General features: G+C 35.8%; 3 pseudogenes across 3 annotated transcripts, besides 4 other annotated features; 1 reads left to right on the plus strand and 2 right to left on the minus strand.

The window, feature by feature from the left end:
- Positions 1–11,573: part of a mobile genetic element that runs on past the window's edge.
- TVAGG3_0009680 lies at positions 8,965–10,492 on the minus strand (annotated as a pseudogene). The gene has a single exon. A coding segment is annotated over exon 1 (1,528 nt).
- Positions 10,505–11,069, minus strand: TVAGG3_0009690 (annotated as a pseudogene). The gene has a single exon. A coding segment is annotated over exon 1 (565 nt).
- Positions 11,483–11,573: a terminal%2Cinverted (terminal inverted repeat of Maverick transposon ID:TVAGG3_0009670).
- Positions 11,574–11,867: 294 nt separating this feature from the next.
- Positions 11,868–11,956: a terminal%2Cinverted (terminal inverted repeat of Maverick-3 transposon ID:TVAGG3_0009700).
- Positions 11,868–15,208: part of a mobile genetic element that runs on past the window's edge.
- On the plus strand, positions 12,276–14,312 carry TVAGG3_0009710 (annotated as a pseudogene). The gene has a single exon. A coding segment is annotated over exon 1 (2,037 nt).

Raw genomic sequence — 15,208 nt, forward strand, 5'->3', positions numbered from 1 at the left:
GACCCAACTTTGTTTCGTAGTTTCTGAATCCGATGTTATGCAGATAAGAGTATATAAGATAAGAAGCACCGGTGAGAGAGTGATGGAAACTGAAAGATAAACCCGCACTTTTTGTAGTTAAAGAGAGCAATTGACGCCTTTAGTTGTAAAACTTTACAGTAAGGTTTCAGAATATATACGCGTAAAAATGAACCCACAATGTTCAAAATGTAAACGGGCAATTAGGAATATAACTACCTCCGTCAAAGAGGATAGAACCGATGAGAAACACTAGGCAGAGTGGTAAGATTAAGAGAAGCAGAGAAACCGAGCAAGAGTAAATGAACAATGTTAAATTCGGAACAAAAAAACTAAGTCCGAAAACTCGTTGATGCACACGAACAAGTTCTATCCTCTACTAGATCCTTCACGTCTAAGAGACACCGAAAAGTGCATAAAACTGAAAACGACTTTCCAAGCAGAGAGGATCTAATAAACATTCGACTATCCTATACCAAGTATGATAGAAATAGAAACACTAACGATAAAGTCTACTATGCACAAGATCTCGCGACGAAATTCAAACGAACCAGTCGACTGTCGAAACGAATATATAAATATAACTGGGCTAAAGGATAAAAAGATGGTCGTCATAGAATAAGGTAGCTAGAATCATTTAGAACCCTAACACGGTACTAACTAAATATTTAAATTTTGATCCGAATACAATGCACAGTCACAACAAAAATCATGTCGCTGCAGTTAAAAAGTAATAATCTGAGTTAGAGGGCATTCTCTGTGAGCAAACCTAATAACGTAGTTTTCGACAAAGTTTTATAATAAATGACCCGATTATTACACATGTGAAACAACGCCAGTAAAATAACTGAAACACATAGAAACATCGTAATGAAACATAAGTCGCGTAGTTCTCGAAACGGTGTCGCAATGAGTTAGAAAAGGTAGATCTAACCTTCTACACCTAAACATTTATTTTTATATGAATTCACGGACAACAACCCAAAACCAACAGTGGCGAATTTCTCATATGCCACTTGCTTCCCTCGGAAAACCGAGAGAAAGACAAGCCACAGCTCCAGAACTTACTTCGGGGATCGCCTAGACAGCAGACTCATGGCGACCACATAGATCCGGTCGAACAGAAGAAACATCGAAGCTAAGTAAAAAAAACGAGTACCCCCATAACTACACCTCTATAGAAAACACAGTAATGAAAGGGAAGCAGCGGATGAGTCGATCAAACCATTCCTGCAGTGAATCCCCAAAAACGCCTTTATATTATTCAAGCATTATTTCAACATCGAGCATTTATCAGTCAACTTTGTTTGCGTAAAATGAATTCTGGAAAAAGTATGAGGGTCTTGTAGACTTTTAACTTTCTCCCATAGTTCATGGTCTGTCAAAACTTACCTGCCATGATCTCTTCATTAAGTTCATGAAATCGTCTTCGGACAATCAGGGAAGTTACGATATAACATCGCTTATGATTCACTTATCCTAAACTATTCTCATTACCCTTAACTTCAAAACCTTTCTTGTCTTACACAAATGACACTGAATGGTTAAAGTGTCTAGCTTCTAAGAATTCAACACATATCTTGTTCTCTGGATCTTAGACAAAGTGGAATGAGATTAAGCAAAGTATCTAAGCACTAACAGAACACATCTAGAGGGTAACTGCTCTTCCAATCCAAAGATTCGCAAATTATCATTCGAAATGTATTCTATCTCCTTCTGTTTGTTTCTGAAGTACGTTTCTTCTCTAATATTTTCTGCATTCCATCATTTGGGTCTGTTAAACTTAAGAATTTATATACTCTTATAGAATTTACTTCAAAACGTCTTCTTTGGTACTTCTTTATCCAATCTACAACTCAGATCACCTTTCCTATAGCACTACCTAACTAATAGACCTTTACTTATAATACAATCTTTAGAATACAATGAGGTTGTCAAATACAGAAGTCACAAATACACTAAAACTCATAGAGAGTGGGTTCTATTCTCATCTATTCTTTTGTTGTGAACTAGCGATTTATAATGATCAGTGAAGTCTTACACCCGACCCAGTGGGCAATAACCTTTTTATACCATTAGCTGGAGCAAATAAAACTTGTCATTTAGTTTTATCTGAGCATTCTTTCTACTTCCTTGTTTCTTTTCAAAAACATTCTTCAAATTTCATTGTCAACTGTCAGCAACAATGTTTTTTCACACATATTTTTACAGAAAATTAAGGTCCTTAATCTTCTTAAGAAAATGTCATAGTGACTATCGCGTCAATGATATTTCGAAAAGCGCTTTTCGACTCTAAAAATTCTGTCGACCATAACAATCTACATAGTGTAAACAAGAAAGGTGAATTGTTCTAAAGTTCTGTTTCTGAACTATGGACAGAACCATAAAAACATTAAGCAGAGAGTCTTTAAATATTTGTCAAAATTGAAACCAGATCTTTAGTTACATGAAAAGCCACAACGACTTGGAAAGATGAAAAGTCTCAACAAAGTTCCTTAGAATGCAAAGAACCACATCGCCGCATCCGTTCATTGGAAGATCAAGAAAATAGAAAACAATATTACATAATCATTAAATAGCAAAGAAACTTTATTGACTAATATGTTTCGGAAAAAATTTGTTGACATATACTCCTACCAGAAGAAAAGAAAGAGGAAGAAGAAATGGAAGAGAAGGAAAGAGTAGGCCAGAAGGAAGAAAGCGACACTCGAACCAGTTCCAAGAATAATAGGAGAATGTGACAATGTAAAAAATAAACGTTATTAATTCTTTAGAAATTTTCTGGGTTCAATGTCAATTTCTCTACCTCTTTAGGAGCAAACACTGGCTTTAGACTCTATAAATCTTTTTTACCCAATTACCTTAACTTCTAACTACTTAGGACGCATATAATATTCAATATTCCGTCTGCTTTCTTTGTAGTTCAATACTAATACAGAGTTTGTATGCTTTACCTTTCTTAAGAGTTTTTAGAAACTCTGTCAAAAATTTCTTATGATGCTAACATACTCGTATGTCATAAGTCTTCAAAAGTTCGCACCATCTCTCTAATCATACAGACAAAACTTAAACTGGGTGCTAATGTTCCAAAGGTATTTCTAAATGGAAGATTTTAAATTTACAAACCTAGCTAGAAGTAAACATCAAATTCAGTATATGGTGCACTCTGAGTACATCCTTCTTTAAGTCCTATATTACTTGTCTTATTTACTGAGTGACTTTTCGTCATCTTTCTATCGGATAAAAAATATTTTTTTATTTTTGAATCAAATTACTCATTGATATATACATTTCTTGTATCACTACGAAACCATTGAACACTACTTCTGACAGCTTTTGCAAGAAATGTATCGTTAAGGAAGCGTGCCATATATAACATATTTTGTACGTTAATATGTTACGCATATTCTAAATGACCTCATCTATATAACAGAAGTCAGTCATCTAGAACAGTCATATAACACTCAGTTGCTTCTAACAATGTTTGTCTTCTTCGGTATTGTGGAATTTGTCTGATTGAAACTTAGAATATCTAATGTTCATAAATATAGAACAAGTGTTGTAAAGCAGATGTCAAAGTTTCTGCTAAGTCGTCAAAAATATTCTGTATCTTGCATATGAGAATCTGACGTCTGACAACTACATATCTTCTGTCAGAAACTTTCAACTTCATCGAACAATTGTTGAAACCATAATGAAGTTTGCAACATTTCACAAACCTCTTGATTGGTCTTTATACTTTCTTTCAACAACTCCAACTTTGTCTGTTATAAGACTCTTCAAAGCATCTGAGTTCAAAACTTTTGTTGTATCTTATCTTTGAAGTTCATTGCAAACTATAAGTTTCATATTCTCTAATGAGAGTTAAATTATCCCAGATGTTTTCTAAGTTGTTCAATTCGGTTCGAATAAGCCTTCTAACAGTTGTGCACAAAAAATATCTGTAAGAAAGTATTCTACCAGTTCCTGTTTCCAATATAATGAGAGCAGTTTCATTTTAGCACTTGGATGTTGTAAGATTTGCAAACCAATCATAAATTATACTTCATAACTCTTTCGTTCCATTGCATATAATTCTGACATTGGTCTAACCAAGCTTCATAATATTTCTTTCCATTCTACTTGTCGTATTATATCCAGTGAAGATAATAGAAGTTTGGAGAAGGTGTTATAAACTTTATACCCAACTGAAAAATCTTCATATGACAATAAGATATCCCAAGCATCTAACATCTTCATCCAACTGTACGACTTTTATTTTCTTAAGTTTCTGTCACATTCTTGTTCTAAACTATTGTTGCTTTGGTTGTTAAAACTACATCCCATTCTTTCAACATAAAATTCTGGGCAGAGTCAACAAAATGACTAAACGTTTCAAAATTCTCGACTGCTTGTTATAGTCTCGAAATGACACTATTTTCTGAATGCTTGGAAGTCATAAAAATCTGAAACATCTATTCTGTACATTTTTATAAAAAAAAAAAAATTTTTTTTTATTCTTGCTTTTGTTGTCATTTGTTGCATTTGTTGTTCTTGAGCTATTTGTTGTTGAAGTTGTTCTTGTATACAATACTTTCACCAGTTGCATCTTTCAATTCGAAACTTTCTGCCGTCATTGACAAAACATAGGACATAAAAGTTTTACAGGAAACAAAGTTTGCGTCAACTAGTCAACGTTATTTGCAAAGTGTTTGAGTTTCACTAAGTGAAAATTCTGCATTCGAATGAACAATAGGCAAACCAGCAGAGAAAAGTATGTTTATACGCATAAGTATCTTTTGTCATAATAGTTTCTGTCGACATTCGAATAACACTTTGAACCTAATTGAAACAATAATAAGATTGGTGTGCTAATGTCAATGGAATAGACATTCCTTGTATGACACTCTTTTCCTGTAAGGAACTGTTGGTAGTAAAAACCAAGAATAAGATGTTTGATTATAGCTCATATATTGTATAGTAAACTCAGTCGGACATCCAAACATAATGAAACCTGCTCTAGTTGCAGCACATGTTACCCGTCCTTAAAGTATTAAATAAGTCAACAAAACCTGTTGTTGTAATCTGAGTAAGTATCTTCAAAGGAGTATTTTTACCATTCACAACAATAAGTCTTCTCGGTGTCAAAAGAGCAAAACAGGCTTTAGTCGTCATTGCTGTTTAAGTTAGTTTACAATATCGTCCTTTGAGGTTCTTTGTAAGTTTGTTGTTATAGAATTATATGACTCGGGTTTTATCGTAATAGTAATAAATCATTATATCTATCTTGGCATTTTACTTAGCAAATAAATTTAATGAAATTTTGTGTCGTCAAAATATTTTTATGACGTCTGGGAAACATACTTTCAAGTTCAACAGTTTCAACCTCCTTTCATAACGTATATACTTGTCTAATTGACATTATATGAAACACCCAAGCAAGCCAATGTCGGTGTCTATTTCTTTGATTTTATATCGCTCGCTTCTGCAAAAGTTTCAATAGTCTTCAAAACTTCATGAGGTGCAATGACATATGAGTTCACTTTTACAGGGTGTGTGTTACCAAGTTTAACATTATACCTAAAGCTTGACAAATCTCTCCTGAGTTTGAAGTTTGTCTTAAGTTGTGGTAGTCGTTTCGAATATCTGCAACAGAACTTAAGTCTCTGCTAACTTCAGGATATGTTGGTTGTTCTTTTTACAGGAACAATTGTATACCATCTTCGTCTTCGTATGGTTTCCCCACTTCACATCTTCTCTTGACATTGACAACAACACTTTGACTGTTTGTTGAGTTGGTGAATTTAACTTCACATCTCCACGCCATTAAACCTTTTGAAACACTTACGCTTCTATTTTTCGGAAATGACATTTTACTTAGAATAAAAGATGACGTATTTGAGTATCTCTTCGAATTGAAGCAAAACAAGTTTACACACACAAACAATACAAAATACACATTCAGAATAGTTCTTTAACAAACAATGGAAATTTATAGAATAGCATATTTGCTGAACCAAAATATTTCCATAAAGCAAAGAAAGTTGGATAACCGAATGGTGAAAGTTCTTGAAGCAGACAAAAAATAACAACAAAACTTACACGATATTTCTAAAGGTAAGTTTATAATACAATATATGTCAAAACTTGCGTACTGTCAATATTTGACGGAGAGAAGTCAGTTCAAGAACAACTTACTGACCTGCTGCCAAAATCTGCTCGATGGAAGCTGTCTATACCAATCTGAGGAGCCCCAGCAGGTTTCATCGAACGAATCTCAAAGAGCATCTTCCGTGAAAAGTGCTATTGGTTTTGTAAACTTCTTTGCTTCTCAATTCATCTGGACCGTCTCTGTCACCAGTATATTGTATTTGACAGTACCAACAGTTGAAATACCACCCATAAAGTCTTCTGAGTCAGCAAATGGAATGCCAAGCCAAAAGTTTGAACGGTCTCATTTGTATATTGAGTTTTTTGACCTCCTGTGAGTCCATACTTTCACATATGGCATAATAGAACTTTGCATTTCAGGGTTAATGTTGTTGTGAAGTTGTTGTTAAAGTTCATAGCATCTAAGTCAATTGTATGACCTCATATCTCAACTGTAGAATATTCTTCTCTTGGATAATATTTTGCCATCTATGTTTATATGATATTTAATACCGGGTTGTAGAAACAAGAATAGTCATTTATAGTTCGTCTGAACAGTACAAACATAGTATCTGCATGTTTCATTGCAGTTGTTAAAGCAATATCTGTTCTTGCACCTGGGTCAGCACTTTGGTTTCCAACTTCACTCTGCAAAGTCTTTGACAGATATTTGGTGTATAGGGAACATAAGTAACTGCAATATATTTGGCAGCTAAAGCATTTGAAATATCTGGGTCCAACATATAGACTGCAAGTCTGCTTTCTATTCCTTGCATTCAAATTTCGCATGTGAACTTAACTGGGTCCCAACAGTTCCAGCAGCATTGAATAATAGTTTACTTCATGTTGAGTTTGAGAACCAAAGTCTAAGTCAACTTTGTCTTTGCAAAATCACGAGACTTGGCTCCCTACGCTGTTAAGATGTGAATGGGTCTTGTGTTGGTGCAATGACTAAGTTATTTTTGCTTGGAGTAAGTTCGATAGAAATTTTTCCTGCCCAGTTTGGCAAGTATCTTAAAAACCTGAAGATGAGGAAAGATGACAAAGGACTCTAAGTTTCAGTTTTACTTTAGCTGGCAGTTCATCTGAACAGAAAGGTAACAATAAACTCCTGGAACTTGAGGGTCAAGTCTTCTTATTTTCTCAATATTGCATACTGTCTGTTTGTTCTCTAGCTGTGTGGTGACTGAGTTTCTCAAAGCGAACCATTCATAGTTTGCCCATGTTACTGTTTGAACAAGTCAGAGTTAGAATATATCTTATATCCCATGAAAACTTCTGGAGCATATTGGTATCCACATAGAAAATTCCATTGCAACCTTTCTTGTCAGACAACTTGGCAGAAGGTTTTATTTCAATGTCTTGTTCCACTATAAGAAATGAGTTGTCAATAGAAATATATATGAAACCTGTCGCAAGCAATATCTACTTGTTGAAGAACCTTCTCAAACTCACCTACGTTTCCATAAGAAACAGCAGTTGTAATTCGTAAGTTCCAGGAACATTTCTGACCTTCTAATGGCATTGTCGCATTCGTGTATACCATTCGAAACATTTCCGTTCATGGCATCCAAAACTGTTGGCGTTATATTCTGAGCGGCGTACATTTCATATGGTAAAAATATAGAATAGGTGGATTTATTGTCATAATAAAACCCACTCCGGACAAGCTTTTACTTTCTTCCTGACTGAGTTCTTCACTACTTACTTCTTCTTCACTTTCATTGCCCTCTGCTTCAAGTTGTTGCATCTTTGCTTCATGTTCACCTATATGTTTAAATTTCCCATGTCCTTTTTGCCTTTGGGCTCTGGTCGCCATCTCAGGTAACCTATACTTAGAAAGATTTGTCATAGTTTGTATTTGAGTCTTCGCGTATTGTTTGCATGACTCTTTCCTGAGTTTCGGTTCAAGCTCTTCAAACAGGCCTGTCCATATGGAATTAGCTCGTTTCCAAATATATGTTTTTGTAGCCATTCTGGTTTTCTTTCCATGTTACCAATTATATCTTTTGTGAATGGGAAAGCTTTACCCAATTTTCAGTTTGCGTCTTTATTTCTGTAGTTGTTTTATTTGTTCAAGGAACATGTTTTTCAATACTAACATTTCATTTGGTACTGTCCATTTGAGTTTTCTTAATATTCATCCCTTCTCGGTTCATTGTCTGCAAAGTAAATTTTTATGACATTTTGAAACTTTCGTTTGCAAAGTCATGTACAATAGGTTCTCTTCCTTCTCCTCCCTAACTTTTTCTAAACTCTTCACCCAAATATACCATCTCTATGGTTTGTTGTAGTTCTTGAGATAAATGTTCTAGAACTCAGGTGTTATATTTCCATCAGCCATGTTCATTTCATACTGGTCCAAAAAATCTGCATGTTTCATATCTTTCAATGGCATTAAAGCCGCGCTTAAAATACCAGCTATATCTGTTCACCATTCACTTCCATTGCGTCTACAACTTCTTGGAAATTGTGGTTGTTATGATTTATAGCCACCTATCCGGATTAGCTTTATGACCCCATCTCATTGTATTGCTCCATAGTTCTGCAGAAACAAAAGTAGTTTGTTTCCATTTGGTTAGGTTGGTTTGAATGACTATTAAACAATGTTTCATTTCTATATGTTTTTGGTGAAATTTAATTACCTTTTATTTTCACCGAGTTCAGCCAAAGATTGAACGTTAAATGGTCGTAAGTAAAAGGATTGTGTAGTGTTCGTACATTTTTTTTCAGTTCTTCTCATCTTGCTGTAATTTCATCTGATGTTGTGAGTCTTTTGTATGTCGGCAAACATTTTCGATATTCTTCTTACTACTGTCGCCGAATTTTTCTTAGACTCTTGGAAAATTCCATATTCCCCGCATACTACTTTGTTGAGGGTCACAGATTTTTTCGGCTTGTTCCAAATCTTCATCTAGTTCTGTTGAAGTTAGTTTCCAAAGGAGGACTTGTTGTTTCCTTCAGGCTCTCTTTAGTGATGTGTTGCTGAACTATTTCTTCCACTGTCTTGGGTATCTGAACTTCTTCCTGTGGAGTTTCTTGTACCTCATCTGTGGGCATTCATAAATTCCGAGACCGTTTTTCAACAAGTCCCTTCTAAGTCATCACCGACTTCAAATTTCTTCTTTCGTTCCGTCTCTATTTTTTACGCGTTTCATGAAGAGAGTTAAATTGTCATTTAGCTCTGACATCAAATATATCGGAGTAAATTCGTTCATGTCATTTGGATGATATGCTATGAAAATCATATCCTTAGCGAGCTTGTATTTTCCAGGTTTGAGATTATATCCCCTTTGGTGCAGAGCCATAAAGCTAAATAGGTTTCGGGTCAGTATTTCCATCCTTTGAACTTTCTAATAGCTTCTTTATATCTGTCACTAAAGTCAATACTATCTGGTAACCATAGTCTTTCTTTAAGCATTTTTAAGAATTCTTGGTTTCCTTGTTCTCTACTTCTTTTATGTCCTTGCTCTGTTTGTGGAGGTGGTTGTTGTGCAGGGTTTTGAACTGTTGGTTGTTGTGCTGGTTGTTGTGCTGGATTTTGAACTGTTGGTTGTGGAGGTGGTTGTTGTGCTGGTTGTTGTGCTGGTTGTTGTGCTGGATTTTGAACTGTTGGTTTTGGTGCATGCCTGTGTCTGTGTCCATGTGACGATGTAAATGTGTTAGGTAGTCCTGGTGCAGGTGCTTCTCTTGGAGGGTTTGGTGGTATATAAGTTCCACTAGCTAGTATATAAGTTCCACCAGCTGGTATATAAGTTCCACCAGCTGGCACATATGTTCCATCTGCAGCATAATGTCCTACCTGACTTTTCGTTTTTAAGAAAGCATTTACTAGGTCTGTTTTGGTCTGTTGTAACTCTTTTTTGACTTTTCACAACAGTTGCTCTAACGGCGTCATAGGCACTTTGAACTGCCTGTCTCGTTGCTGCATCTGTTATTTTCGTCATATTTTGTGCTACTTCTTTTAACTTTGTCGAACCTTCAGACTTCAGTTTCTTTCCAGATGAGAAGTCGTTCACTTGTTTCACCTTACTATGAAGAGCTTCGAAGGCGTTCTTAAGTCAGCATTTGTTAAAGCTTCATTTGAACTGTCTTCATCCGCTTGTATTTTTGTCCTTATTGACCCTATAAGTTGGGCTGCTTTAGCGTTGGCTTGGGCATCTAACCAGTCATTATTAGCTTTTATATATTCTGCGCTTTTTCATTGCCTTTTGCATGGCTGCGTCGTTATTTTTTACTTTCTTGTGCTAAGTTTTCAATACTGTACGGTTTGGTTTTGCAACTGTAAAAGTTTTTCTGCCTTTACATTTGCTTCAACTTCTTTTTTATACTCATCGCTATCCATATATGTTCTAGGGCTTTTTGTTTTATCTCTTCATCTTTCAGTACTTTATATCGAGTAGTATGGTTTTTCAAATTTATGACATCTTGTTCCATTTTTGCTACTTCTGCTGCTTTTTCTGACACTTTTTTCGCATATTCCTCTGTACTTAGTTCTTTCAGTTGTTCTTCTTTCTTCTTTTTCTCTACGTTTAACTCATTGAGTTTCTTTGTGTGTCTGTCATATTCTAGTTTCTTTTTTCGTTTTCACTTATTTGCTTCTGTATGTCTATGTTTGACTTTTTGACATCTGTTATTTGATTTTTGAGTGAACTCAAATTCATTTGACTTTGAGGGTTATAGGCTGTTCCGTCTGCAGCTCCACCATAGCCTGCCATTTTCGCTAAAAGTGCCGCTCTTAAACCTCCACTCTGTGCACCAACAACTCGGTTTAAAAGCATAGGGTTGCTTGACATTTGTTGCAACATAGTGGGGTCATTCATAATTTGTTGTTGCAACTGTTGTTGTGGTGTCAGTTTTACTATTGGATGTTTCAATGCTCCCTTCCTCTTACGTATATTCTTACGTAGCTTACGTGGCATTTTAAGTGAAGTTAAAAAGCGGTTTTTGACAGATGTTTATATGACACTTTTTGTTCAGCACAAAAACTACTCGGTCAAAGTGTTGTCAGTTTTGTAAAATATTTGTTATATCGTTCTATAATATTTTTTTAAAGTACTCAAATATATACTTCCTTGGAACGCCCGTAACTTTTCCTGTAGCGACGATAGACCCTTACTTGTCCGGACAAAGTTATACTATTTTGAGTGTTCTACAAAAAAGTCAACAGCTGGTCGGCTGGGGTTCGGTCCTCCTCTTGGGTCTTGGGCAAAATTTCTTATGGGCTAGAGGGCGCAACGCGCCTGGAAGCCCTCCGAATAAAAACTTCATTTATACTAAACATCTTCGGGGGCTAGAAGGCACGAAGTGCCTGGAAGCCATCCCCCAAGAAAAAAAAAAACTTCATTATACTCATTCATCCTCAGGGCTAGAAGGCACGAAGTGCCTGGAAGCCCCCACTTCCTTTTTTTTTTTTTTTTTTTTTTTTTTTTTTTTTTTTTTTTTTTTCATTTGGGTAGAATACTTATCGAAAATTATATTTATTATAATTTTGGTCGATAAAAATAAGCGGATTCAAAACTGGCAAAAACCCTTTCGGCAATTTGTGGACGATTCCGAACCTCCTCATTTTTGAAATTTAATAAGAAAAATAGAATCTTTATTAAATATAGATTTTAAAAAACTTGGTTATAAATTACGAAATTTTTCACTTGGGCTAAAAAGTGACAATTTGGTCGGAAGCCACCCTTAAACAATTATGAAAATTCGCAATCGAAATTAAAAAAAAAAAAAAAAAAAAAGGTAGTGGGGCTTCCAGGCGCGTTGCGCCCTCTAGCCCTGAAGATGTTTAGTATAAATGAAGTTTTTTTTTTTTCTTGGGATGGGCCTCCAGGCACTTCGTGCCCTCTAGCCCATAAAAAATTTCTGAGGACGAGCCAGCCGTTGACTTTTTTGTAGAGCACTCAAAATAGTATAACTTTGTCCGGACAAGTAAGGGTCTAACGTCGCTACAGGAAAAGTTACAGGCGTTCCAAGGAAGTATACTTTGAGAAGACTTTCCCCCTTATAGAATGAGATAGGACGGTTATTTTACAAAACCGACAACACTTTGACCGAGTAGTTTTTTGTGCTGAACAAAAAGTGTCATATAAACATCTGTCAAAAACCGCTTTTTAACTTCACTTAAAATGCCACGTAAGCTACGTAAGAATATACGTAAGAGGAAGGGAGCATTGAAACATCCAATAGTAAAACTGACACCACAACAACAGTTGCAACAACAAATTATGAATGACCCCACTATGTTGCAACAAATGTCAAGCAACCCTATGCTTTTAAACCGAGTTGTTGGTGCACAGAGTGGAGGTTTAAGAGCGGCACTTTTAGCGAAAATGGCAGGCTATGGTGGAGCTGCAGACGGAACAGCTTATAACCCTCAAAGTCAAATGAATTTGAGTTCACTCAAAAATCAAATAACAGATGTCAAAAAGTCAAACATAGACATACAGAACAAATAAGTGAAAACGAAAAGAAACTAGAATATGACAGACACACAAAGAAACTCAATGAGTTAAACGTAGAGAAAAAGAAGAAAGAAGAACAACTGAAAGAACTAAGTACAGAGGAATATGCGAAAAAAGTGTCAGAAAAAGCAGCAGAAGTAGCAAAAATGGAACAAGATGTTATAAATTTGAAAAACCATACTACTCAATATAAAGTACTGAAAGATGAAGAAATAAAACAAAAAGCCTGAAGACATATATGGATAGCGATGAGTATAAAAAAGAAGTTGAAGCAAATGTAAAGGCAGAAAAACTTTTACAGTTGCAAAACCAAACCGTACAGTATGAAAACTTAGCACAAGAAAGTAAAAATAACGACGCAGCCATGCAAAAGGCAATGAAAAGCGCAGAATATATAAAAGCTAATAATGACTGGTTAGATGCCCAAGCCAACGCCAAAGCAGCCAACTTATAGGGTCAATAAGGACAAAAATACAAGCGGATGAAGACAGTTCAAATGAAGCTTTAATGAATGCTGACTTTAAGAACGCCTTCGAAGCTCTTCATAGTAAGGTGAAACTAGTGAACGACTTCTCATCTGGAAAGAAACTGAAGTCTGAAGGTTTCGACAACGAGTTAAGAGAAGTAGCACAAAATATGACGAAAATAACAGATGCAGCAACGAGACAGGCAGTTCAAAGTGCCTATGACGCCGTTAGAGCAACTGTTGTGGAAAGTCAAGAAAAAGAGTTACAACAGACCAAAACAGACCTAGTAAATGCTTTCTTAAGAACGAAAAGTCAGGTAGGCATTATGCTGCAGATGGAACATATGTGCCAGCTGGTGGAACTTATATACCAGCTGTGGAACTTATATACTACTAGTGGAACTTATATACCACAAACCCTCCAAGAGAGCACCTGCACCAGGACTACCTAAAACATTTACATCGTCACATGGACCAGACACAGGCATGCACCAAAACCAACACCAACAACCAACAGTTCAAAACACTGCACCACAACCAACAGTTCAAAAACACTGCACCACAACCAACAGTTCAAAACACTGCACCACAACCAACAGTTCAAACACTGCACAACAACCAACAGTTCAAAACACTGCACCACAACAACCACAAACAGAGCAAGGACATAAAAGAAGTAGAGAACAAGGAAACCAAGAATTCTTAAAAATGCTTAAGGAAGACTATGGTTACCCAGATACTCTTGACTTTAGTGACAGATATAAAGAAGCTATTAGAAAGTTCAAGGAAGGAAATACTGACCCGAACCTATTTAGCTTTATGGTTCAGCACCAAATGGGATATAATTTCAAACCTGGAAAATACAAGCTCGCTAAGGGATATGATTTAATAGCATATCATCCAAATGACATGACTGAATTTACTCCGAGATATTTGGTGTCAGAGATAAATGATAATTCAACTCTCTTCATGAAACGCGTAAAAAATAGAGACGGAACGAAAGAAGAAAGGTTTATGAGTCCGGATGACTTAGATAGGGAACTTTTTAAAAACGGTCTCGGAATATATAAAATGCCAGCAGATGAGGTACAAGAAACTCCACAGGAAGAAGTTCAGATACAACCAGACATGGAAGAAATAGTTCAGCAACAACAGCTAGAAGAGCCAGAAGAAACGAACAAGTCCCTCCTTTGGAAACTAACTTCACAGAAACTAGATGAAGATTTGGAAAGCCGAAAAATCTTGACCCTCAACAAGTGTATGCGGGAATATGGAATCTTTCCAAGAGTCTAAGAAAAATTCAGCTGACATAGTAGAAGAATATCGAAAAATGTTCGCCGACATACAAAAGACTCCAACATCAGATGAAAATATTCAGCATAGAATGGAAGAACTGAAAGAAAGTGTACGCAAATACAACAATCCTTTTTACTTACGACCATATAACGTTCAATCTTTGGCTGAACTCGGTGAAAATAAAAGGTTAAATTTCACCAAAACATATAGAAATGAAACATTGTTTAAAGTTCATTCAGAACCTAGCCAATATGGAAACAAACTACTTTGTTTCTGCAGACTATGGAACTACAATGAGATGGGGTCATAAAGCTAATCCGGATAGGTGGTTCATAAACTTACAACCTCAATTCCAAGAAGTTGTAGACGCAATGGAAGTGAATGGTGAACCAGATATAGCTGGTATTTTCAGCGCGGCTTTAATGCCATTGAAAGATATGAAAGATGCAGATATTTTGGACCAGTATGAAATGAACATGGCTGAAGGAAATATAACACCTGACGTTTCTAGAACATTTATCTCAAAGAACTACACAGAACCATAGAGATGGTATATTTGGTGAAGAGTTTTAGAAAGAGAGTTAGGGAGAGAGAAGGAAGAGAACCTATTGTACATGACCTTGCAAACGAAAGTTTGCAAAATGTCATAAAAACTTACTTTGCAGACAATGAAATGAGAAGGGATGAATATTTAAGAAAACTCAAATGGACAGTACCAAATGAAATGTTAGTATTGAAAAACAACGTTCCTTGACAAAATAAAACCAACTACAGAAATAAATGACGCAAGACTGAAACATTGGGTAAAAGCTTTCCCATTCACAAAAGATATTAT

The sequence above is a fragment of the Trichomonas vaginalis genome, chromosome IV (genome assembly GCF_026262505.1).
Source record: "Trichomonas vaginalis G3 chromosome IV, whole genome shotgun sequence".
Taxonomy (NCBI): Eukaryota; Parabasalia; order Trichomonadida; family Trichomonadidae; genus Trichomonas; species Trichomonas vaginalis.